This window comes from Chelonia mydas, chromosome 4 (assembly GCF_015237465.2).
Source record: "Chelonia mydas isolate rCheMyd1 chromosome 4, rCheMyd1.pri.v2, whole genome shotgun sequence".
NCBI lineage: Eukaryota > Metazoa > Chordata > Testudines > Cheloniidae > Chelonia > Chelonia mydas.
Genome location: NC_057852.1, coordinates 16,213,424 through 16,239,892, shown reverse-complemented (window position 1 = coordinate 16,239,892; position 26,469 = coordinate 16,213,424). Strand labels below are relative to the sequence as shown.

The following is a 26,469-nucleotide window of genomic DNA, read 5'->3' as shown; positions in this document are numbered from 1 at the left end:
AGTCCTCTCTCCACGCTGCAGTTCCGGGGTAGCCTGCACTCCAAACCCCTCATCCCCGGCCCCACCCCAGAGCCCTCAGCCCCTGCACCCCACCCTCTGCCCCAACCGTGAGCCCCCTCCCACACTCTGAACCCCTCAGCCCCTCCCCCGCTACACATCACCTCCATATTGGTGCACATAACAAAATTCATTCTGCACATGGATATAAAAAATTAGAGGGAACATTGGATGAAACGTTTCTCATTGGAAAATTCCTATTTGTCTAAACATATCAGGATGGATTTTCTGGTCAAAATGAGAGAGACACAGCCCAGAATAGCCTGTGGGAGACGCAGATACAAGTCCCTGCTCAGCTTGATTCAGATCGCTGGCTACTTTGCAGTGGCGCGCGCTCTCATGGGTTTTTAAACATTTTTTTAGAAAGCTCTTGGTTTTGTTCTGGCGCAGAATGAAAACAAATCCTGAAACCTCAGCATGTTTTGCAAAACAGAATTCTTGCCCTACTCACCACAAGCACAGGTTTCAAGGAGAGGGGGAAACTGGAGGGAAATTAAAAGGAATACGGACAGCTTGACTAAATAGAAAGGATGGCTCACGCACAAGATGACTACAGACAGGTGTCGGTTCTTTGGTGTACTGATCAAAAAAGGAGAGAGACTGTGCAGAGTTTATACCTGACAGTAATTGAACAAAAGTCAGTTTGGACCAACTACTGGGAAAAAATTCCAAATGGTGAGATCTGCCAGACTGTGGTAGGAAGCACCAACATTTGAATAATTTCAAAGAGAGCTGGAGAAAGCACTAAAAAGTATATCCCAGTGAACAATCTTGCCAGGACAGTGAAAGGGCTAGATGACCCAATAGGTCTTTTCCAGCTACAATTTCTACGACTCACTGAAGGCAGTTTCGTTTGTTAACAGACAGAGCTAAGAACGTGAAGGACAACTCCCCTTTGCTAAATATTTACAATTTAAGGGTCTGATCCCATGTGTCCTAACTCAGACAGAACTCCCATGTGCTTCAGCAAGTTATGCCCAACGTGAGGACCGCAGTAACAGCTGAGAAAAGAGGAAAAATGTGCCATCTACCTGTTCTCCAGAGAACAGTGTCATAGAAGAAGGAAAATTCCATCTCTGTGTGATGTTCGAGAGAAGCCCAGCCTCTTGGTGCGGTCACATAAATGTAGGACACATAGAGAGGAACATGGACTGTCAGGAAGGACTGGGCAGAATCTCGCACCTGTCAATCAAACAAAAAGATGGTTATGGATTTTTTTGGGGGCGGGGTGTGTGAAAGATACTGGGACCAGTTCATAACAATGCTTTGTAGATTTATTGTAACTAGTAAACCCTATACACTCAGAGCTGCCACAGAAATAGCAAAAAGTCAGAGCAGCATTCATAGAATTCTTCTCCCATGGGTCTGGATTTTGTGCCATGTGGATGCCAGGCTACCTCTTTCCACAAGGAGAATCATGGATGTCCTACATGTAGGATGTACAAAGGGAGGATGCAGTATTTCTAAGGCATTGTAAGGTCTTGCTTCCCTGCGCCCGTAAGGGTGATACATTAGGAATCATCAATTGCACAAATACAAAATGGGAAATGACTGCCTAGGCAGGAGTACTGCAGAAAAGAATCTGGAGGTTATAGTGGATCACAAACTAAATATGAGTCAACAATGTAATACTGCTGCAAAAAAAAAAGCAAATATTCTGGGATGCATTAGCAGGAGTGTGGTAAGCAAGACAAGAGAAATAATTCTTCTACTCCACTCAGCACTAATAAGGCCTCAGCTGGAGTATTGTGTCCAGTTCTGGGCACCACATTTCAGGAAAGATGTGGACAAGTTGGAGAAAGTGCAGAGAAGAGCAACAAAAATGATTAAAGGGCTAGAAAATATGACCTTATAAAGGAAAGACTGAAAAAACTGAGTTTAGTCTGGAAAAGAGGACTGAGGGGGGACATGAAAACAGTCTTCAAATACATAAAAGGTTGTTATAAAGAGGAGGGTGAAAAATTGTCTTCCTTATCCGATAGGGCAGTGGTTCCCAAACTTTAACAGCCCGCGAATCCCTTTCACGAAATTGTGAAATGTCGTGAACCCCCTACTAAAAATGAGTATTTCCAGGGATTTAAGTTTAAATTTCCTCCGCACTCCATGGGGCTCCTGCTGCTGGACCCCGTTGACCGCCCCGGTCAGCTGAGCTCCACTGAGCTCGGGCTGCAGGTCCCGCTGATTGCCGGTGCTTGGGCTGCCAGCCCCAACTGCCCGGCCCCGTGCTCCCTGGGGTTTGGGCTGCCGGCTCCTCTGCTGACGGGGGCAGGGCTCGGGCTGCCAGCCCCAACTGCCCGGCCCTGCTCTCCCTGGGGCTCGGGCTGTCTGCCCTGCCCAGCAGGTCCCACCTGCTGCTTCCAATGCCTGGGGTCCTCTGGTCGCCATGAGTGAAATTTTTCTGGCAAACCCCCTGCAACGTTCTGCGAACCCCAGTTTGGGAACCACTGTAATAGGGACAGGACAAGAAGCAATGGACTTAAATTGAAGGAAGGGAGATTTAGATTAAACATTAGCAAAAACTTCCTAACTGTAAGGGTGGTTAAGCACTGGAACAAATTATCTAAGGGTGCTGTGGAATCTCTGTTTTTAGAGGTTTTTAAGAACAGGTTGGACAAAATGGTCTAGATCAGCGGTTCTCAAACTTTAGCAACCCAAAGACCCTCATTTTGATTTAAAAATTTTCAGGGACCCCCCCAAGCCTTCCCCAGCTCAGCCCTTGCTCCGCCCCTTCAGACGCCCCGCTCACTCCATCCATCCTCCCTCCATCGCTCACTCTCCCCGACCCTCACTCACTTTCACCAGGATGGGGCAGGGGGTTAGGGTACAGGAGTGGATGCGGGGTGTGGGCTCTGCGAGGGAGTTTGGCTGTGGGAAGGGGTGCAGGGTCTGGGAGGGAGTTTGGGTGAAGGCTCTGGACTGGGGTAGGGGGTTTGAATGAATGAGGGGTGTGGGCTCTGGGAGGGAGTGTAGGAGGGGGCTCTGAGCTGGGGCAGGGGGTTGGGGTACGGGATGGGGTGAGGGCTCCGGCTGGGCAGTGCTTACCTCGGGTGGCTCCCAGAAACGACCAGCACAACCCTCTGGCAGTGACTCCTAGGCAGAGAGGCCAGGGGGTCTCTGCACGCTGCCCCTGCCCGGAAGCACTGCCCCTGCAGCTACCATTGGCTGCAGTTTCCGGCCAATGGGAGCTGCGGTGTCATCACTCGGGGTGGGGGCAGCGCGCGGAACAGGTAGGAAGCCCGCCTTCGCCCCGATTTTAGCGTGCAGCCGGCACTGGGAGGGAGGGGGGGGAGGTGAGAGAGGGAGAGGGAGGAGTTGATCAGTGGGGCCTGGGGAACCACTGGGGTACCCTTAGGGACCCCCGGGGTCCACAGACCCTAGTTTGAGAAAAGCTGGTCTAGATAACACCTAATACTGCCTCAGTGCAGGGGACTGGACTAGATGACCTTCTGAGGTCCCTTCCAGTCCTGCTTTTCTATGATTATTGCTGAATAATGAACAAGTATGGTTGGGAGGGGGGAAGCTTGTCTAGTCCTCCCTCTTGGTGCACAGACAATTATAGCGTGCCTACAAACCATTCAAGACTCCCTTGTAACTGGATTTTTGTGTATGAAATGGGCAAGGTATAAAGATATCATATTATACCTATCTTTACACGTGCCCATTTCATGTACTGTATCTTTACACAAAGCCGTTTTTTCTCTCTTCACAGTACATCTTCTTGCACACTGCCATTCTGGTGTAGTATTAAATAGGTATTTTTCTTTGTTTACCAATTCATAGTATGGAGGCAAATGTACACAGGTGGAGTTGATGAAAGCTCTTTTTTAAGTGCTTGAAACTTTGATTGCAGCAGATGTTTTGAAAAAGAAAATATTGTAATTTGTCTAGGATCTTATTTAAGATTTTCAGGCAGTAAGAAAATACTTACAGATAAAAAAAAGTTTGACTCAAGAGTTTAACAGACAAATAGTTTTCTTGATTTGCATAATAAAGAAATAAGTAGCATTTATAATTATTAAAGCCAAGATTGTGATAAATGCTCAATGTTGGCCTCTCTCTGTTCTCCCTGAAGTCAACGGTAATTTGATCCATTGACTTAAATAGGAACAAAGTTAGGTCAGCATTTATTGCTGTTAAAAATCTCTCTATAATTGTCTAAAGCAGGCAAATTGAGTGATGTGCCGAGGGTCAGTTGAAAGCCTATGAACCACTCGAGACCTCCTGATAACTGTATTTTAATACATGAAATGGGCATGTATAAAGATAACAGCTCAGTGGATCATCACCGACGTTGCTGGTTTTCAAAAAATACTGGAATAAAAGTAACTGTCACTAAAATGATGAATGAGTTTGCCCATGTGAATAAAGAAAGTCTTTTCCTGATTATCATTTGAGAAATGAAAAATACCTCCCTCCCCCTGTTCTGCTGAAAGAACATTATGTAAATACAAAGCTGTTCCTCACTCACCGAAAACACTAGCGTTAGTCAAAGCTGAGTCTACGAACATGTCTTTATCTTTATATGCATGTACCCTCGCTCTGTGTGCAGTATAAATGTACGGGTATGTGTCTGGAATAATACCTGGCCTCCACCACATAAGCTAACTGTGCGCACGAGGTACTGTGAATCATGATTTCAGCTCTACAAACGCAAGTCTCTATTCAGTACATTAAAAGAGCAGCTCTGCTTGCTCAGTCAGTAAATACATGAGCCAGTCTGAGTTATTATAATATATTGCAAAAAGAAAAGGAGTACTTGTGGCACCTTAGAGACTAACACATTTTTTTGAGCATAAGCTTTCGTGAGCTACAGCTCACTTCATCAGATGCAAGTGAGGTGTAGCTCACGAAAGCTTATGCTCAAAAAAATGTGTTAGTCTCTAAGGTGCCACGAGTACTCCTTTTCTTTTTGCGAATACAGACTAACAGGGCTGCTACTCTGAAACTTATAATATATTGGTTATACATATTGCAACCAGTAGAGGGCAGTGGTACTCATACACACAAGCCATTATTTTATGCTACATTATTACTCTCACTGTGCTCTTCTGCAAATTTGAGAAATCTCAAAAAATTCCTGAGAGCTCACTCCACTATTCACAGAGGGCAAAATTCTCAGCACGGGTGAATTAACATATATCCACTGAATTCAATGCTGATTTACACCAGCTGAGAATCTGGTCCAAAATAGTTAATAGCAGAGACAGTCATGAATTTTCATATTACCAATACAATATTACACTTGAAACATTTACAGTATAGTCTCTAGCATATGATGGAATAATATAATTAAAACAATACCATTCTTATCAAAATAAAAGAGCCAAGTACATTTCATGATGTACCATTCTGCCTTAAATAATAGCCAGGGGAAAATCAAATGTGTACTGATTCCGTGGGATGGAAGGCACGCTCAACGAATATTTACTGCTATAGGACTTCTGCCTGAGTAAAGAGGTCTGGATTGGGCCCAAGTCTTTTGGAAATGAACCCTCACCTGGAAGTCAGCAGTTACAGATCCCCCACAGACATCGATTAATTCTGTCATGTCATAGTATGCATCAAAGGTCCAAATACAGCTCTTCAGATTGAGGTGTTTGTAGAGCTGGATTGTCTTTGGTTCTCTCACGGTGGGATCAAACTGGTATGGACGGTCATATCCAGGACCCAGAATGATGCTGTCATACGTCACTTCATCCAGGAATCCCGCTTCTGGAATTAGGAAACAAAAGGAGACATATCTCTGTGAATTAAGGAACTCTAGATACTGACATAACATTTTAATTATCAGATGAGGTATCGGATATATACTGAGATGATGATTTTTATTACAGTACTGCTCAGAGGCACTTTTCGCTATGTTAAACTGGAGTTAAGGCTGAATCCATATAAATAACATAAAGGTAAAAACTAACAGGGATGTTGCATTTATTCTAGAACCAAATATTATAAAGTCAGGAAACTCAGGGCTAAGGTTAAACTTCTAAAATATCCAAACGTGTTAATGTCTGAAAACGCACAGTTAGGGCATCCAAACAACCTTAACTCTGCCCTATAGTGACACCATGCAATGAACATACAATTCTGTCTTGTGCATTAGAGTGTTTGCAGTGCCAGGTAGCTTAAACTAATTTTTAAAGACAAGTTTTGGATTTTTTCCTTGGCTCATGGCGTCCCTTCCACATGAGTCGTTTGCTGATGCTGCTTTCTGTGCCACAAGGCAGAATGAAGCACAGGCGCTCACTGTGTACCCTGATAAAGACCTGTCACAGAACATATACAGGAAAGGGGAAATGACCTGCTCAGTGCATTCCTCCCCATTTATCTCCCTCAAATGTAGCAACTCTACTGCATATTGATATCTCAATATTATTAATTATATAGTGCCAATAGTACGCTAGGTCCTTGCCTTAAAGAGCTTACCATCTGTACATGTTTCCTTTTTCATTTACAAAGCAATCGCTTGCTTTAAAGCTTACCCGAGATGCCCTGCAGGTCCCTGATGGTGACCAGGTTTGAGCAGACATGCTGGTGTCTGTAGATGGACTCGGATAAGAGGAAGTGCAGGTTGTGCAGAGGCATAGTCGAGATGAGAGGCAGCATTCCATCCTGGTGCGGGATTTGCACTGAAATATGGATTCTAGAACAGAATAAATAAGCAGAAACAGCTGTTTATGCAAAAATTGTTCACAAACGGGGTACATATTGTATCAGTTTACACAGCACATAGCTACCGTCTGGTCAACAGCTCAGAGTACAAGTTTGAATTCACTGGTGTTATATTTATTTAGGGCTGAATTTCCTTGCTGATGTTGAGTAGCACTGTATTCCTTGATATAGACCCACTGACTACAGTGTTTCTAACTCAAGGAGTAAGGCATGACTCCAGAGGCAATTATATGAATGCTTGCTGCATCCCTTCACTATTAAATATGAGGAGGGGTTGGGGGGATGGGGGGGAAGAGAGCCAGTTCATGATATACAAAAGAGACCTCATTTCTTAAACACATCCATCTTTTTCTGTTCTGTTTGTTTTGTATGTAAAAACATGAATTAAACCGTTAAACCCCTGGAAGACCAGAATCATGGTCAGGTGAGTGCCCATTTCCAGGCTTATACCTGTTGGGATGTTCCTTGTGTTTGACATCCAGATACTTCAGAGTGGCAATGAACGACTGAGCCTGGAATCCTCGGCCCGTTCCAGCTACCACAGGAGTATGACAAATGGCACTGTCGGTCCCTATGGTAACTATGTTGCTTCTCAGTGGGGTCCCCACATGCCCGGCCTTGTCTATGGCTTTTGCCACACAGCGCACATGGAACCGCCGGCTGAAGTAAATGCTGTCCAGCACCTGGGAGTAATGAGGAAAACGGTTTGCATGCATGTAAAAGGCAAAACCAGGCCCGCCCCAACATGCAAGGGCTGATTTGCAGAAGTGCTGAGCACTCACAACTGCAACGAAGTCAGTGGGAGCAGTGGCTGAATATACGAAGTGGTCTGTTGTTATTATGGATTATCATTATCAATTTATTTATATTACCGTAGTGCCTGAGGCTGCTAGCCATCAGGACCCCATTGCGCTAGGTGTTCTACAAACACAGAACAAAGAGATGGTCCCTGTTCCCTAGGACTTACAATGTACTGCTAAGGACTCTCAAAGTCAGGTCCTAGGGCTCTTAGTTGGGCATGCAAAATTAGTGGAAACTTCTGACCTTGATCTCTCTCTACCTCAGTATCCCTTCTGTAAAATGGGGATAATGCCATCCCCCTCCCCCTCAACTTCACAGAAAATAGATTCATTCATGTTTGTGAAGCACTTTCATGTTCTTGTGAGGAGCACCGTGGAAATGTCCGGAAGGAAATTAATAATTGTCTTCAGAGAAGGGTTTGAATACTGTGCAGTAAATAATGCCTAGGGCCACCCGTTAAACAACCAGAATAAAACAAAATATTGAATGGGTTTTCATTCAGTGAGCACCATCCGTCCTGTGCACCGAATGAGGCAGGGGTCCTATTGATCAGGGAATTAAAGACTGTATCATAATGCATATGCACCAGCAGGCTGAATTAAGGTTGCACAGGCAACCTTATTTCTGGCACATCTTAACTTTTGTGTGCTGGACTTTGCATCCTTAATAATGTTCTCTTAATGAAGCTGGGGGCTTTGTGGGTGGCTGGATGGGTGTGAAATATACACACATTACTCAACTTAGTTAATGGTTCTTCAAGAACTGATATTCTACTGACCTAGAATCTCAAAACAGCAAATGCTTCAAGGATGTGCTTTGAGCCCCACAACACTCACCATGTACTGTTATGCGCAATCCACACCCTCTTGCGCTACTGTACACAGTCACGTACCATGTGGTTGATGCTAGTGAACGGCGTATTGTCCGAAATTGTTTCAAAGGGTGATCTGGCCCCATTCCCATCAGTGGGGGTTGCCACCTCCCAGTTGAACTGTACTGAAGACTGGTTGATCCCGGCCTCATCACAGCGCTCCTTCATGACTAAGTACTTGGGGAAGTGAGGATCACAAGGCGTTACACAGATCAGTGGGTAGCCTGGAGAAGGGGATTTCTTTACACCCTCTTTAGTTACTTCCTCCACATGGTCATAGTCTGCCAGGGTGACCACCTGCAGCAATGCAATACACCAGCTTTCACCAGAAACTGAGGGAAAGACACATGAAACAAGGGCTGGGCTGCCTGTTTCCTCAATTTCCAAACCTTGTTACCGGTGCACTGTATTTATTTTACTTCATAAATCCCACTGAGGATTACAGGGAAGGAGAGAGGTGTGTGGACTCAGCAGGAATGCTTAGCGCTATCAGCATATTGGAGCATCCTATGCTATTAAAATACTAAATCCTACATTATGGAACACATCCAGTACCTGAATTGCAGCCATGTCCCTCAGAAGAGAAACAACCCAAGTCCTACATCTGCCCAGCTGTTCGCATTCTAGCTCAGATATCATTTAGGCTCTCTGCAGTAAAAGGTGAGTGGGATGCTACCAACATAATTGTATTTGATATTATTTTGGATGCTGAAGCACACAAGGAACATGTCAGTCCATGTACCGTCTTTTGCCCAAACTAAGGGCAGTGCCAGTGTAACAACTTCCGTGTTTGAGGGAAATAAACCCAGGAATTCTGGATCTAAAAGCATAAGCCCCTACAACTTAGGCAAAAGGACAAGCTCCATTAGCTTGGAGGTGGTAGCAGACTCAGACATCTACAAGTGATTTGCCCACTAGAAAGGTTCCTACCTTATGATAATAGCTTAGTTAAGTGGGACTTTCCCATACTACTACCTTATTATCTGCCATTTTTGCCTTGGCAATCTCCAGCCCATCTCACCTTAACATAAGCAACTATGTCTCTTCAGTCATGCCACAGTTCAAATGGCAGGAAAGCATGGGCCCATGCCTCTGTGAAGTGGGTGAAGAACCATTATGCAGCCTGTTCTCCTATTCACTGCCTTGCCTGCCTCCCACACCACCTGCAATACCAGTATCAATTTACCCTGAGCCTCTGCTGGTCCAAAGAGGAATGCTGTGACTACAGAGGGCGTGTCTACACTAGAGTTTTAACCTTGAATTAACTGGTCACATGAACAGGGGGTCCGCTTAGCCACAACTATCTGTAGCCTAGATCAAGCATTCGGGAGTCTCCACACTAGCTTTTTAAAAGGCCTTGGCTTCACAGGCCTGCACATTCTAGTGCAGGCAAGCCCAGTGTGCTTTTGCTTTTCTGTAGGTTCTCCCGTACCACTAACTTACATCATTCACGTTTTGCTACTTACAATGGGAGGTGCTGGTAAAATAAGGCTCCCTGCTGCTTCCTGATCCAGAATAGTGACTACTGCAGTGGTGATATCCCCAAGAACAGCTTCCACTGGATCATCTGGACCCAGCACCACAGAAAAGGACTCATGCCACTCCCGGTCTTCGTTAGACAGGATCTCCACCTTAAATGTGATGTGGTCCACCCCTACATGAATGAACACGAGAGAAACAGAGAACCTGATATATCATCTGACATTACCTTAACAGCTCCCATAAAACACTGCATAGCTGCCTCAGGTCAGGATCATTGAAACATTATGATAAAATACACATTACAGGTTTTATCTGAACTCTAATGATTTAGCACCTTCCAGCCAGGATAGATAAATAAATAAGTCATAAATAAAACTCCACCTAAAACGACTGGTCCGATTGATCATCTGGCAGACTTACAAGCAGATGCTATATGAGGATTAACAGTGCCTGTCTTATATTAGCTGACTGTAATAAAAATCTATGATCCAAAACATATCCCATCTCTGTTACTAGTGTCTCTGTTTTAACTCTTTGGCTCTAACATGCAGAGCTACTGCTGTTGGACCCGTGGGGCATGGTTTGAGTTATCTTGTAGGATCTTGAGGGGTTTCTGCAGAACTCCTGTATACACAGGCTCCTTGAGGAATCTGTATTGTTAGCTGTCAACTGGCAATATTCTCTCTCTTACAATCACTCTCATTCTCAAACTTCATCATCGTAGCAGGAAGAAGGGTTACACCGTAGCAGGATTTCGGCCATAGCAGAAGGCAGGGTTGTAGCCAGGGGATTTCTACTGACTTTAATGGCAACTGCCTGGCTAAAACCTTATGCAGAACATTTATAGTTTAATACAAAAAACCCTTGTCACCCAGCAAGGGTGTTGTGAAGGGATGAAATATGGGATTCGCGTACTCCATGGTACCAAACATGAAAGGTGTTGTGGTTGGGGAAGGCCTTCCAATCTGTTCAAAGGCAGGTAATCCCTGTGAGCACACAGGCTAGGCCAACTTTCTGTCTCCTTATTCATCACTCCCTGCTCACTCACACTTTGTATGCAGTGTGAGCGTCCACTGTATGCAGAAGGGCGTGAGGAGGAATGTGGTTTGGCACCAGCAGAAAAGTGATGCTCTCCTCCAGTGGGAATCTCAATTCCCCACCTCCACTGTTTTTCAGTTTTTATTTTTCTCAGCTGCCTGCAGGGGAAGTGGAGAGAACCCTGACATCCCCAGTGTGTGCTCTGTCAAAACATCATGTTTGACTGCTTTTTGTGGTCTCTCCAACATACTTAAAGAATTCCTCTGAGGCTTATGACTGATTTGGGAAAAGTAAATATAACCCACCCTGTGAAAGATTATTGAAAGGATGACATAGGTGTTTCCTATTATAAATGCTGCATCAAATATAACTGCAGTGTGTGTGTCTAGAACAAACCCCAAAGCATAAATACATTAGAGGGGGTTGGTGTAGCTCATGTTTTAGCTTATATATGAAATCATACACCCATGAAAAACAAGACACACACAGTGGCTTCAATGGGAGCAGAGTTGGGCCAATGCCAAATGCTTTTGAAAATCCCCCACACAGAGCATTGTTGTGTAAATTACTTGCACATTTTCCTTTCATTTTAATTTGTTTTGGCCTGTGTTAAATGTCACTGAGTAATCCCTCCACCTCATAATTCAATTCCAAGTATCCTTTACCAGGGCTGAACTTGAGGACTCGACTCTTTGGATAGTAATCGACTCCGGACTGGGCTGAGCCATCACGGGTGCTGCAGCGGACCTTTGAGGTCCTGTTCTGGTCCCCTCTTCTGAGCACCCTGATGTTTAGAATAGCAAGGCCCTCAGGGCCTGGAGGCTCCCGTACTTGGTATGCAGTCTCTTCAAACTCAATGGTGGGGGCTAGAGAAATGGTATGAAGAACAGAAACACATATCTGTAGCAACTCTAGTAGCCTCAAAATGATTTGCACCACAGTAAGCTTTCCAGCAGCCAAGGCTGAATTGACATAGCTCCTTTTAAAACCCATCAACATTATTCCGCACATCAGAGTGACGTTTAAGAGGCACTCCTGACATACAGGGGCGGAGCCTAGAGCCTAGACATGGCTCTCTGACACTCTGCTGGGGCCAGGAGCCATACAGTAAGCTTGGCAGTCATTCCTTCAGATTGCCCTCCCAGCAGACAGGTAGGCTGCCTTACCTGACCTTTCCAAATACACTAACTCTACGTTTTGTCTAGCACTAGTGGTCCTTTATCTATGTGCCACAGCGTACCGCTAACATGAGATTCAGAATCAACTTTAAATGTGAATTAATACAATATAATGGAGCACTGATCAACAAGTCAACCATTTAATTCGAGGCAGTTTACATATAATGGCTAACATTCAGACCTGGTGTAAATTCCACTGACTGCCCTGGAATTGTACCTGCTCCATCTAGTTCCTAATGTAGCCCATTCTCTCTTACCATCTTCATCATTGGAGACAGTAATGGTGGCCATGTCATTCTTTCCGATTCTAGCTCCGCTCCAGTGGTTTCCAAGGGGACTGCCAAGATAGATCTGGAATTGCTCCTCTGGTTCAAATGCAGAGTCATCATTGATATAGACAGTGCAGTTCTTCACCTACAGCCAAATACATCATCAGTTAAAGACTAGCAACTAACACAAATAATTCCTCTGAATTTAATGGAAGATTAGTGTTTCTTCACTACCTAGCATTTAACACCACAGTGTTAAATGCTAGGTATGATGAAGGAAGGCTTAGAAACTCTGCGTGGACATCAAAGTGCAGCTATATGATGAAAAGCGGCTGTGGAAAAATGGCACTTCTTACTCACTACAGCTGGTCCTTGTGTGTATTCCAAGACTATCTAATCAAAAAGCACTAGCTGTAATGCTAAATATTATTGATACCTAACACTTGCTTTTTATGTGTTAACTAATATTTAGTGTTAAATGCAGATTCTCCATGGACTCATCTTTTAATTCCAGAACAGTAACAATAGCTAATCCAAAGCAGCTGAAATATTACTTCTGAGAAAGGGGGTCTGGTAAAGCCACTGAACAACAGAGTGCCCAAGAGAACATCCAGCTTTTCAAAACCTATTCTGCTGATTGTTCTTGGTTCTCCCCCAACCCAGTTAGGTTTAACTCGCCTTCTCCCCTTTCAAAAAAGTGATGCGAGACTCCTCCGCATTTCTCCTCTCCTCAAAGTCTTCCATGACTGCTGCTGTCTGGCTGCGGGTGTAGCACCTGACGGAGGACTCATAGCTCAGGTCTCCGGTGCGGATGATGGGAATGTGCAGGACACCCTCCTTCTCCTTCACAACGTACAAGTCCTTGCCAAACTGCATGTTGGGTACTGCAGGGGGCACAACAACATCCACACCTTTACTGTGATAAAAGCTAAACAGCGGCCAAAGCAGGCATGCAATGTATCGAAGAAGTACCAGGTGGGGCTGACAGTCGTGCAGTGAGATGTCAGTTTAGATAGTCAACTGTGCTCACGAAGAGTATTCTTGACTTTAACCAAGCAGCTGATCATTGCTCCCACTGGGAACTGGAGATTCTGTTGCTCTTGCTAAAGAAGCAAATCTCTCATCCTACCAACCCTCCGTCACCCACACAAAAAGTTACTGAACATTTTGCTTTCCCTAATATTTTGTTGCCTGAGGTAGCCACCTGTTCTGCACATACTGGAGAACTAGCCATGCCCTAAGGCAGTGGTTCCCAAACTTGTTCTGCCACTTGTCCGCCCCGCTTCCAGCAGCTCCCATTGGCCTGGAGCAGTGAACCGCGGCCACTGGGAGCCGCGATCGGCCGAACCTGCAGACCAAACAAACTGAACCGGCCTGCCAGGGGCTTTCCCTGCACAACCGGCGGAACAAGTTTGGGAACCACTGCCCTAAGGTATATGTGTCTGAGCAGCACGCGTACTGTATGCTGGGGATACTTACGAAGAATGGGTAATACTTAGATAGGTTACTGTTCTTAGGGCACTATTGCAATCATAACATCTTCTGTGGCTAGGGATAGAAAAAGCCTGACGCCAAGAGGGCAAGTCTCAGCAGACGGTTCAGGAGCAGAGATAATGACAGGTTATTACAGAGCAGTTTTTCTGGGGTTATGTGACTGATGCATTTCTTTAGCAAGCAGGTACCTCCCAGGGAGAAAATCACAGAGGTCAGGATCACGTTTAAAACACAGGAGGGAGGAAAAATACTGCGAGTTGAAATTAATACATGTAAGCTTCAACCCAGCTGCTAAAAAAAGGGCCAGATTCTCATGCCCATACCCATGCTGAATAGTGCCTGACTTCTCATGAGGCATGAGTGATTTCAATGGGACCATACAACGGAAAAGACACTACTCACAGTGAGCAAGGGTGACGAAGTCTGGCCCCACATGGGAGAAGAAAATAGGAATTTTATTTTGCACTTCCACCGAGCTTAATTCCTTGAGGACAAAGAAACTAGGGAGAGAAACTATGAAGGACAGGTGACATGGAATGTGTTGTGTGATGTCATCAAACGCATCCCGGGTGTTTTCCAATTTCTCATAGTACACGAGGGAAATATGTAAAGGACGGAGCTAGAATGGATTCGATATAGATTCACTGTATAGCTTACCATCTTGGAAGGTGTCATTAATGGCCACTATAGCTTGGAAAGGTTTGGTCAATTCAGCCCCATGGGGTGAGCTTAGGTATACAACAAACGTCTCCAGCCCTTCAATCACTGGGTACTGGGCATCGTCCAGGATTGTCAAGGTGCAGTACTAGAGGAAAAGTAAAAGAACCAGATTATAAAACCTGTTATCCTCCTTTGGCGAGAAAGAGAAAATACCCTGGGATTCATCCTCAGGTGACCTGAGTAACGTCACTAAATGTGGGCTCTTCTAGGTGCACAAACAGCAACAGTTCATGCAAATACTATGGTCTTCACATATAACGCACACTGTATCAAAGAGTAAGGCTCTACCTTTATCCTGGAGAGATTCTTTCAGCTGAACCTTCTTCAACCAGAATGTTAACTTGATTTGACTAGATTTATATTAATCCAAAATGGCGGATGCATCTATCTACTGTAGGTGCTTATAGGGCTCCCATTACTGTAGTCTCAGAGCACCTCACTGTCTTTAATGTGTGTAGCCTCACAATACTCCCGTGAGGTAGGGCAGTACTGGTATCCCCATTGTACAGATGGGGAATGAAGACACCGAGAGGCCAAGCGACTTGGCCCCCCGTTCCACAGGAAGTCTGTGGGAGAGCAGGACATTGAACAGAGATCTCCCACGTCCTAGGCTAGCACCCCAACCACCAGACCATTCTTCCATCTCATCAGATTCAGCTACTGGGGCTTCGATACAAACCTAGCAGGTAACTCAGCAATACGATCGGAGAGTAATTGTGCTATAATCCTCCCCTTTCCTCACCCCAGCTCCACCTTACTGTTGAAGTTGTCACCCTCATGTCTAGAATTTTAAGACGCACAGGAGATTTTCAAAGGCACAAGTGAATGTTAGGCACCTAATTCCCACTGGAAGTCAATGGGAGTATGGTCCTTAATTGCCATTTGTGCCTTTTAAGATAGCCCCTTGTAAGATTTTTGTGGCAGGACCATTGTCTATGTCTCCCATGAAGTGCCCAGCATATTTTTGGTCACTATAAGACAGGCAGACAGAAGTTCAGCTTCTTTAAGCATTACAAATTGTGACCGCCCACAAATGGAGGAGGATTCCATAGACTCTGTGGCATAATGGGACAAAATGAACAACTTGACTTGGCCAGTAGGCCCCGAGTATCACTGCGCTTTATAAAATGAATATTACGTCTTTGTATTGGAACCCCACCGTGGTAGGTGCTACGCACGCAAAATGAAAAGATGGCTCCTGCCCTAAAGAGCTTACAATCAAAGGATATGGCAAGAGAGAATAACTGGATACAACAGACAGATGGGGAACACCAGGTAGCACTGAAACAATTATGATTAGTGTGATATGCATCAGTAAAAGCCTGCAGTCTGGAAATGGGGATTTTACATGGGAAATCAGGCTGATTTTGGCTGATGCTTGGAACGTTTGTGGCAACTCCTTCTGCCATTTATGCTTTTCTTTATTTGATTAAAATGGTTCTTGATGCAGCTGTATTGGCATGAACCTGGGATCAACTGTATCTATAAAAAAATAGATATGTCTCTGATGTCCCCAAACCCCTGTAACTAAACAACTGCAGTAAATTTAACTTTCAAAAACAGTGAGTATAGTGATTATGTACGAGAAAGAGACAGAGACTGAAATCCGCTCCATCTAAGCACTGGGTGTGTAGTCCAATACCTCCTCAGTTCTGCCTGGCCTGAACTCTACTTTCTTGGAGCTGGGGATATAGTCAATTCCTGGACTGGCTGAGGGTGGATCTGAAGTCCGAGTCGCACACCACACCGAGGTGGGGGTTGAGAGGTCCGTACCATGCCGGATCACTGGAATGTCAATGATGCCTGGAGGCAGTTACACATATTAAAGCCATGATTAGAAATTAGCTGGACATGAGAAAAAAACACATCTGAAATGCCAATAGGAGCCATCACGTTGGCTTTCTCTTTTCCTTCATGGGACTCTGTCCATGGCACTTCAGAAAGGACAATGCCTTGCAGACAGTAATAACCAAAGCTCAGCTCCAACATGTGGGGCAGGATGAGGAAGTGCCATAGCTGCCGCCCTTTTCCTCCACAGCGCACATCTGGTTGGAGGGTTCAGTTCTTTACAACACCCACTGGTAATACAGTGTTTCCACTGCAAGTATCTCACAGTGACAACAAGCCCAGACCCAACGGAATAACTGCTCTCCCTTACCTGCATCCTCATTGACAGTAAAAGTTGCGTTTCCCAGGAACACAGTGGAGGCGTCGTTGGGGCCACTGATCATCACCTTGGCCGAAGCCACGCTTCCTATGCGCGCATTGCTAGAGGCATCCGCCAGCGCAATTTCAAACTCCTCCTCCTCCTCGTACTCGCTGTCATCGATCAGTTTGATGTCACAGGTTGACATGGTGACACCGGGCCCCAAAATAACACGGTTCTCATTCGACATTCCCCTTGACTTAAAGTCGGACCCTAACTCCAGTGCGTAAAGGCTGCTGCCTTTAGCAGATTTGGAGACGGTGTAGCAAAGAGCAGATACAATGCTGCTGGCATCCCCTACAATGTAACATCCACGGGGACAGAAGTGTTATGGTCAGAAAATTATATGATGCTTCATTAGCTGTGGAGGAACATAGGCCCGCATTAGACCTGAATGAACTCTGGGTTTAAACTGAGTTTGGATCTCAACATAATTGATAGGCCTGAAGCATGTGAATTAAAAAAAAAACAAAACCAGAAGGAGGGATTGTTTGTGTTAAACTTGTAGTTTTCCTGGACGTGCCAGTGTTATCTCATTTAAGGTGTGGGTTGAGGTAACAGAAATAAAGAAAACATGGGGAATTGGGCACCAGGTCCGGTAAATAATTGGTGTGTTTAATTTATTATAAAGAAATGCACAGTTTAGTAGTTAGAAAGAAATACAGCAACATGAGATAAAGAGGAAACCTTGAAAAGAAAGGGGCTCAACCAGGAATCTTGTCTTAACCAAGCCAGGGGCAGGGTTCTGCTCTAAAACTCCCTCATTTAGCTTTAGTTAAAGTCCAATACCCAGCCATGACATCACTTGATTGTTATAGTATATAAAAAGCAAGGTATCTAGGGGGTTCTTTGTCAGTGCCTTTCCTTACCCCTCTGGAAAATAGCATGATGGCAATAGGTACCTCTCAGGCCTCGTCCTGTTGAGAGTATTTGGGTCAGTAATTCTAACTGTATTGCTGTTGGGTATAGAATATAGATTATATATATGCTTGTTTGTACACTGTGTGCAATCACCAAGAGGCCTTTGAACTGATAAATGAATGCTTGTGTAGAAACTGAGTTTCCTAAACTTATTAGGAAAATAATTTCTGACACACTGGATGAATTCAGACATCGTCCATTGTAATTTCTACAATAAGGGGAAAATATTTATGCAAGGGGAGAGTGGAGGACACTCCTGCTGTTCTTAACCATCTACAGAAATTGGCCTAGCATGAATTCAAAAGAACATTTTGATATTTTTAGCCAGCTGAATCTCTGGACACTCAACTCCAGCCCCAGTACTGTTGCCTTCTGTGGCTGCTCGCCTGAAATCAGAGATTGAAGAGGGCATATCTCCTACTATACGCAGCAGCACTGCAGGTGTGTTCCATGGGACGCATAGCACCCGACACATAGGGAAGAAGCCAAGAGATCCCCTGGTTTGCTTCTGTCTTCAGTAGGAGCTGGACTGGGCCCTAAGGCAGCAGGCCTAAACTCAATTATTGAATCTATAAAGGAAAACCAGGCCAACCTCATTGCCCTCTTTCCTTTATTTTCAGATATCCTTTTCCCCGTGGATAATGCTACATTTTTAAAAAGAAAGGAAGGAACCCTGTTTTTTCCTCTCTTTTGGGGCTTTGATATCTGCCCACCAGAAGGGAAGATCGACTCGCTTAAAAGCTGGGAAGCTTGCTAGCTTCAAAGAGCAATGGAGCCAGATGAGATAAAACTGAGTCCAGACAAGCACAACAGGTCCATTCCTGCCACCCTTCCTCATGTAAACAGTCCTAGTCGTACTTCTACTCCTGTGACAAGAGGCTGCAGGATTGGGACCAACATCTCAATCAATAAAAATGCCAACTGAACACTTTTATGTTTTAAAATTCTACCATCAAAAGCAACGTCAGAGATGGGACTAAAGACTCTGAATGTAGCAGAAAGTTCTACAGTTATCTCCTGTGACACAGAAGGCACTGATTTTGCACTAGAGAGATAAATCCTATTATTGCTCACAACTTATGTGTCTGCTCTAGTGCTGACCAATGGTGAAAGCAGGAATTTGGGGATCAGGGCTTCTAAGTTGCCTTCTTGGCTCCACCACTGATTTACTGTAGGACCTTGTCATTTAATCGCTGTATGTTTCAGTTTATCCGTCTGTAAAATGGGCCTAACACCATACAATGGAATTTCAAATCTTAGTTAGTTAGTGTTGGTAAAGCAGCTTTAGCTCCTGTGCTGAGTAGCGCTATTTTAGTCTAGTATCATCGTTGTTATATCTAATACCACAAACCTTTCCTTTCAATGGGTGCAGACAGGAAGCCAGCACTCTCGTTGACATGGTAAGTCTTCCTGTCAAACTGCAGAGTGGGTTCATCCTCTGTGTCGTTGATGATGACTTTGGCCTGGGTGATCTCCCCCAGCAGGGCATAGGCTGGCATGCTGAGCTCCACGGTGAAGCTCTCCGTGTTCTCAAAGACGTCATCATCATTGATAGCAATGATGCAGGCCTTGGTGTCCTCCCACTCATCAAACTGCACCTGCAAGGAAGTGAACAACAAGGGGTGTACATATGGGCTTGCAGCTGCAAATGCAGAAACCCTCCCTGCTCCTCTCTGGAAAGCACGAATGCCCTGAATCTTTGCTAATAATCACAGAATTTTAATTGTCCTGGTATGTTTCAGAGCTGTGCTTTACTTTTGTTCTCCTGGGACCCGATCCAAAGCCCATTAGTCAAAGGAAAGACTCCCAATGACCTCAGTGGGGTTTGGATCAGAGCTCTTGGGAGCTCCTGAGCTCAGTTCTTCACTGAACTGCCCCTTGTCCAGTCACCTACAGTGAATGCAAATGTACAAAGGGAATGCAAACCTCTACCATGCTCTCTTGCTTGTGTTTTGCACAGAGGGAAACAATTACACAAGGCAAAAGGCACTGAAGAATCAGGCCCCTTGATTCTGACCTCACACTAGGTTTGTGCTTGAGTAATTCCATTTACTTTAATGGAGTTACTCCTGATTGACACCAGCATGAATGAGATCAGAACCTAGGCAAGCCTGTATTAGACACGGTCTTGCAGAATATTCCCTTACAGGGACTCTGTCAACATAAAACTCATACTTTAAAAGAATGTCCTCTCACCTACAGGCGCAAAAACACCTTAGATTCTTAAAACTGAAGTCATCTAAAAGTCTACTTCATGTTTTTACCACTTATTTTACTAAGGTGGGTTTTTTTTTTAATTCCATGAAGCTTAGATGATGAAAACTGACTGATCACTTTCAGTTTTTGGCTCTGATGTGCTAACTGAAAGTTGAAGTTGTTTAGGATGACAACACGGCAGAGAATTACTTGAATTTCAAAAAACTGGTTTCCCAGATTTTTTTTTCTTAAAGTCATAAATATATTTCTATTAAATTAGTAAGTAATAGCTAACGCCAACTTAGGCCTGAAAATCAGGAGCAAGTCCACTGCTGGCAACCTGATGTCAGAGGGGACTCAAACTGACATTTTAAAAACAAATTTAAATGAAGGAATTTGACATTCAACACTAGAGTCAAAGATCTGAAGATGAGAAGGGACCATTAGAGCATCTAATCTGACCTCCTGCATACCAGTCCTGGTCTCACCAGTGCGATATACAGAGGCAAAATCAGCTCCCCTAACTCCTCTCACTATTCCCCAGTTAATATATCCAAGGATTGCTTTAGCCCTTTTTGCCACAGCATTGCACCGGGAGCTCATGTCCGAGTTGTATGTTCACTATGACCCTGTGATGGGGTAGACATACCCCACACTGGACAACAAGGGGTTAAGGAGCTGCTCCGGGCTCAGCCAGCCCAACCCCGCCACACCTGCAAAGGCACGTAGGGGCTGGAGCAGAACAGCTCATTCGTGGGCTGTGCACGGACAAGAACAGACCTTCAACCCTCAGCTCCTGAGGATAAATAAGAGAAGGCAGGAGCTTCCCTGACAACAACTGCCTGAAGGTCCCTGCCTAAGGGAAGGGAGGGCCTGATCCTGATGCAGCCTGAGGTAGAGGTGTTCCTCCCTCTCTCCCATTAACTTAGTTTGTGCGTGTTAATTCCCCTTGTTTTTGTTTATGGACTACCCCAGAAGTGACCTGGATGGAGAGCCATGTCACACGAAGAGGCAAGGCACCCGAGAGGCAGAGCAGCCATTGGCTGCAGACCCCAATCAGGAATGAGTTGCCACACCATGCCCGACCACGAGGAGGCGCCAGCAGTGAGCCAACCCCTTCACAGACCCCAAAGTCTTCTTCAGTTGCTGCTTTCCAGGATACAGTCCCCCTTTCTATAGGTGTGACCTACATCTAGGAAGAAAAAATACACAACCTTACATATGGCTGCATTAAAATGCATTTTGTTGCAGTGCAGCCTGTCCTCCTCATTATTTACCACCCCGCCCACGTGGGCAGTGTCCTTCTAAAGTTATACAGTGCAATGCATGTGCTTATTCTATGGTGAGATGTTGAACTCTGCCACTTCCTTCTTCTCCCCCACATGTCTCAGACATGTGAAGCAGGGCTATAACAGCTAAGGTAAAAGGATGAAACAGCAGAGTCCAGACATCCTTACGGGAACACAGATCAGGTACAAGCAAATAAAAAACACGCTGTCTGATTCACTGTATCAGGTTTCCATAGGGCTATTTCTGGGGGTATACAGTCCTTCCAGCTAGAATTTCCCAACCCACCTGGCCTGCATACTCTACGTAGTCCTGCTGTCCTGGCTTTGAACTGATGCTGGAGGTGGCAGTTCCCTGCTCCGTGCGGCACAGGACAATGGCATATTGATTGAGGTTACCGATTCTCTTCACCGTTACGCTGACAGAGCCAGCCTTCTCACTGACATTGTAGCTGGGAACGTACACAACACAAACACGGGAGATATGTTAGGCACGTCACTTAATGCACAACTGGGTGCTCAGGTAGGTACTACGGTGATGAACGTGGTATAAGAACCGGAATGGAACAGACCAGGAGCCTTGTATGTTTTTAGTGATACTAAGCAAGCCCAAATCCAGTCTAATTCATGCCTCCAGGGAGGTGAGATCTGGAGATACAGTAAGGGTCTGACAAACATAAGGAGGCAAACTTTAATCTTAGATATATGGGTGCTACTCCCACGATCACAAAGGTAACACGTTGGATCTGCAGTCATCCCAAACTCAGGCAGATAAACGCTATACTCCACACTGTCATGCATAGGCAGTGTGTCCTAGTGATTAGGCTACTGGATTGGGACTCGGGAGATCTCTTTCTGGCTCTGCCACTGGCCTGTGGGTTACCTTGGGCAAGTCACTTCATCTCTGTGCTGCAGTTTCCCCATCTGTAAACTGGGGCTAATGACATTGCCCTCCTTTGTAAGGCACTTTGAGTTCTACTGATGAAAAGCGCTGAGTAAGAGCTGGGTATTATTATGCTCTCTCCATACACACTCATAGTGATTTCTCAGCTGAAACTACTGGGTTCTATTTGGCTTCATTGTAAGACTGAATCATCACTTGGGACTGACCTTTACTCATGTGTAGCACCACAGGGCTTCGGACCTGACTGGGTCCGAAGGTAAGCAGCAGGATACGGACCCTGGCCTTCAGGAAAGCAGACTTCAACTCCCTCAGGGAGCGGGTGGGTAGGATCCCCTGGGGGACTAACATGAAGGGGAAAGGAGTCCAGGAGAGTTGGCTGTATTTCAAGGAATCCCTGTTGAGGTTACAGGGACAAACCATCCCGATGAGTCGAAAGAATAGTAAACATGGCAGGCGACCAGCTTGGCTTAACGGTGAAATCCTAGCGGATCTTAAACATAAAAAAGAAGCTTACACGAAGTGGAAGGTTGGACATATGACCAGGGAAAAGTATAAAAATATTGCTCGGGCATGTAGGAATGAAATCAGGAGGGCCAAATCGCACCTGGAGCTGCAGCTAGCAAGAGATGTCAAGAGGAATAAGAAGGGTTTCTTCAGGTATGTTGGCAACAAGAAGAAAGCCAAGGAAAGTGTGGGCCCCTTACTGAATGAGGGAGGCAACCTAGTGACAGAGGATGTGGAAAAAGCTAATGTGCTCAATGCTTTTTTTGCCTCTGTCTTCACTAACAAGGACAGCTCCCAGACTGCTGCGCTGGGCATCGCAACATGGGGAGTAGATGGCCAGCCCTCTGTGGAGAAAGAGGTGGTTAGGGACTATTTAGAAAAGCTGGACGTGCACAAGTCTATGGGGCCGGACGAGTTGCATCCGAGAGTGCTAAAGGAATTGGCGGATGTGATTGCAGAGCCATTGGCCATTATCTTTGAAAACTCGTGGCGAACGGGGGAAGTCCCAGATGACTGGAAAAAGGCTAATGTAGTGCCAATCTTTAAAAAAGGGAAGAAGGAGGATCCTGGGAACTACAGGCCAGTCAGCCTCACCTCAGTCCCCGGAAAAATCATGGAGCAGGTCCTCAAGGAATCAATCCTGAAGCACTTACACGAGAGGAAAGTGATCAGGAACAGTCAGCATGGATTCACCAAGGGTAGGTCATGCCTGACTAATCTAATAGCCTTCTATAATGAGATTACTGATTCTGTGGATGAAGGGAAAGCAGTGGATGTATTGTTTCTTGACTTTAGCAAAGCTTTTGACATGGTCTCCCACAGTATTCTTGTCAGCAAGTTAAAGAAGTATGGGCTGGATGAATGCACTATAAGGTGGGTAGAAAGTTGGCTAGATTGTCGGGCTCAACGGGTACTGATCAATGGCTCCATGTCTAGCTGGCAGTTGGTGTCAAGTGGAGTGCCCCAGGGGTCGGTCCTGGGGCCGGTTTTGTTCAATATCTTCATAAATGATCTGGAGGATGGTGTGGATTGCACTCTCAGCAAATTTGCAGATGATACTAAACTGGGAGGAGTGGTAGATACGCTGGAGGGCAGGGATAGGATACAGAGGGACCTAGACAAATTGGAGGATTGGGCCAAAAGAAACCTGATGCGGTTCAATAAGGATAAGTGCAGGGTCCTGCACTTAGGACGGAAGAACCCAATGCACAGCTACAGACTAGGGACCGAATGGCTAGGCAGCAGTTCTGCGGAAAAGGACCTAGGGGTTACAGTGGACGAGAAGCTGGATATGAGTCAGCAGTGTGCCCTTGTTGCCAAGAAGGCCAATGGCATTTTGGGATGTATAAGTAGGGGCATAGCGAGCAGATCGAGGGACGTGATCGTTCCCCTCTATTCGACATTGGTGAGGCCTCATCTGGAGTACTGTGTCCAGTTTTGGGCCCCACACTACAAGAAGGATGTGGATAAATTGGAGAGAGTCCAGCGAAGGGCAACAAAAATGATTAGGGGTCTGGAACACATGACTTATGAGGAGAGGCTGAGGGAACTGGGATTGTTTAGTCTGCAGAAGAGAAGAATGAGGGGGGATTTCATAGCTGCTTTCAACTACCTGAGAGGTGGTTCCAGAGAGGATGGTTCTAGACTATTCTCAGTGGTAGAAGAGGACAGGACAAGGAGTAATGGTCTCAAGTTGCAGTGGGGGAGGTTTAGGTTGGATATTAGGAAAAACTTTTTCACTAGGAGGGTGGTGAAACACTGGAATGCGTTACCTAGGGAGGTGGTAGAATCTCCTTCCTTGGAAGTTTTTAAGGTCAGGCTTGACAAAGCCTTGGCTGGGATGATTTGATTGGGGATTGGTCCTGCTTTGAGCAGGGGGTTGGACTAGATGACCTTCTGAGGTCCCTTCCAACCCTGATATTCTATGATTCTATGATTCTATGCTGGGTGCTACTGAGATATACTCATAAATGATGATGATCTATCCCTATGGGATTATTCTCATATGCTAGGCCCATGCCACTTCCCAGCACTGCGGCATGAAAACCGAGGGCCAAAATCTGAAGTGAGTCTATCTTCTACCTCCTTGTAGCCACCTCAGCATATTAGTTACACCAACTACTTACTGATGTGTAACTTAACTTCCACCCCACCCACCTCACCTCTGAATAAGGACCTGTATGTCAGATGAGTGCTGTAACCCATAGGGTAGCTTACCTGGTGTATTTAAAACTGATGAGAGACCACTGGATATGGAAGACATTGTCACTGACAACGCTGGGCTTGCTGTCTTTCACTAGAAACTGAAAGCTATCCATGGTTTCCTGAATCTTCTCTTCCAGCAACACGTACCGAATCAGTCCCAGGTTCACATCCTCTGTCGGGAAGAGACTCTCAGTGAGTCAATCCAGGCATTCATACATCTCTATGGGCCTGATTCTGATCACAAGTTTGACACTGGTGCAACTCTAATGGCTTTAACAGTTATTTGTCATTCACACCAGTCCAAGAGCCATCCGAAATTATGCTGCATCTCTCTCGCTCTCTCAAAAAACTGATCTAATCTTTTCTTCCACAACTTAAAAAAAAAGGATTTTTTTTGGTAGGATTTTTTTTTAACTAAATTTGACTGGAACTATTTTAATACAAATTTGCTTAAGAAGAATTTAATTAAATCCCCTGGTCTGTATTTTGGTGTGTCCCTTTAAGACCGCTATATAGCTGCAGTAGCGTCTGAGCTTTGCCATAGCATTAAACTGACTCCTTGAACTCTACCCATAAAATAATATTGGGTCTCTTCCTTTGTATTAGCCTGGATTTACTTTACGCAAGATAAGACAGACTTGGCTGGGGAGTTCTGAGGAGAAGCGATAGACAGAAACCTTGACTGTGTTTGCCCAGCGCCTAGCAAAATGGGGCCTTGCTCTTGACTGACATCTCTGTGTTTTACTGTAATAGAAACGTGAAGGGCTAGATGGAGGTATGACAGGTTGCCCTCCTTTAAGGTGCCACCTGATGTACTGGGATACCACTGAGCCTGCCTGTACCGCCAGCCTGGGCGCCCCTTTACCCCATCTTGCTGAGCCAGGCTCTTAAGCCTCCTCTAGCACACACACAGGCAGGGCCACACCCAGCTGCAGAAAGACACAGACACTGAGATCAGCTCTGGGAAGACCCCAGCACTAAGGTGTCCACCTCCCTTGGAGTGCAGACCCAAAGGTAAATTGTCTTACACTGTATAGAAAGATCTACACAGTGCAAGCTCATAAAAATTCGCCCTCTCCCTCAATGCGAAGAGAGATATGACAACTCCCCCCCCGCCCCGCATTAGAAATTGCACAAACTGGGTTTAATAATAAGCAAAACAAACTTGTTCACTACAAAAGGCATATTTTAAGTGATTGTAAGGGATAGCAAACAGAACAAAGCAGATTACTGAGCAAATAAAACAAAAACATGCATGCTAAGCTTAAGATCTTAAAGAAACTGTAATTTCTCACCCTAAATGTTATTTTAGGCAAGTTGCAGAGTTTCTGTAGCTTAGAGTTCCAGTTATTTCTTCTCACAGACTTGATCCCTGCCTCAGTCTGGACTCACCCCTGCCTTTCCCCTCAGGTTAGTTCCTTTGTCCCTTCAGGAACTTTCAGTCATCCTTCTTCTTGGGTAGGCAATGGAGGAGAGTCCAGATTAACCCCCTCCCCAGCCTTAAAAGGGATTTACCTAAGGCAGGAAACCTTTGTTTGATCTCCATTCCTCTACAGAGGAAAAGAACCAGCAGTGTCCAAGGTGGTATTTTGTATCAGGTGATCTTAGCACCTGACCTTGCAGTGTCAATGCAACTATGAAACCAGGCTTATTTGCAATGTCCACAGG

The 26,469-nt window shown here is 45.2% G+C and overlaps 1 protein-coding gene across 2 annotated transcripts in view; it reads right to left on the bottom strand.

Annotated features, from left to right (window-relative positions):
* FRAS1 (Fraser extracellular matrix complex subunit 1) overlaps nucleotides 1–26,469 on the bottom strand; it is a 299,172-nt gene that overhangs the window by 17,510 nt on the left and 255,193 nt on the right. For both annotated transcript variants that reach the window (XM_043544852.1, XM_037896738.2), the window contains exons 53-67: nucleotides 24,814–24,973; nucleotides 21,478–21,640; nucleotides 19,058–19,304; nucleotides 16,738–17,082; nucleotides 16,222–16,382; nucleotides 14,517–14,664; nucleotides 13,044–13,249; nucleotides 12,354–12,510; nucleotides 11,584–11,784; nucleotides 9,865–10,052; nucleotides 8,420–8,695; nucleotides 7,177–7,409; nucleotides 6,537–6,697; nucleotides 5,555–5,769; nucleotides 1,089–1,239 (exon numbers count right to left, since the gene is read on the bottom strand). In XM_043544852.1, coding sequence (XP_043400787.1) covers nucleotides 1,089–1,239; nucleotides 5,555–5,769; nucleotides 6,537–6,697; nucleotides 7,177–7,409; nucleotides 8,420–8,695; nucleotides 9,865–10,052; nucleotides 11,584–11,784; nucleotides 12,354–12,510; nucleotides 13,044–13,249; nucleotides 14,517–14,664; nucleotides 16,222–16,382; nucleotides 16,738–17,082; nucleotides 19,058–19,304; nucleotides 21,478–21,640; nucleotides 24,814–24,973 — 3,012 coding nt within the window. The remainder of the gene's footprint in view (nucleotides 1–1,088; nucleotides 1,240–5,554; nucleotides 5,770–6,536; nucleotides 6,698–7,176; nucleotides 7,410–8,419; nucleotides 8,696–9,864; nucleotides 10,053–11,583; nucleotides 11,785–12,353; nucleotides 12,511–13,043; nucleotides 13,250–14,516; nucleotides 14,665–16,221; nucleotides 16,383–16,737; nucleotides 17,083–19,057; nucleotides 19,305–21,477; nucleotides 21,641–24,813; nucleotides 24,974–26,469) is intronic.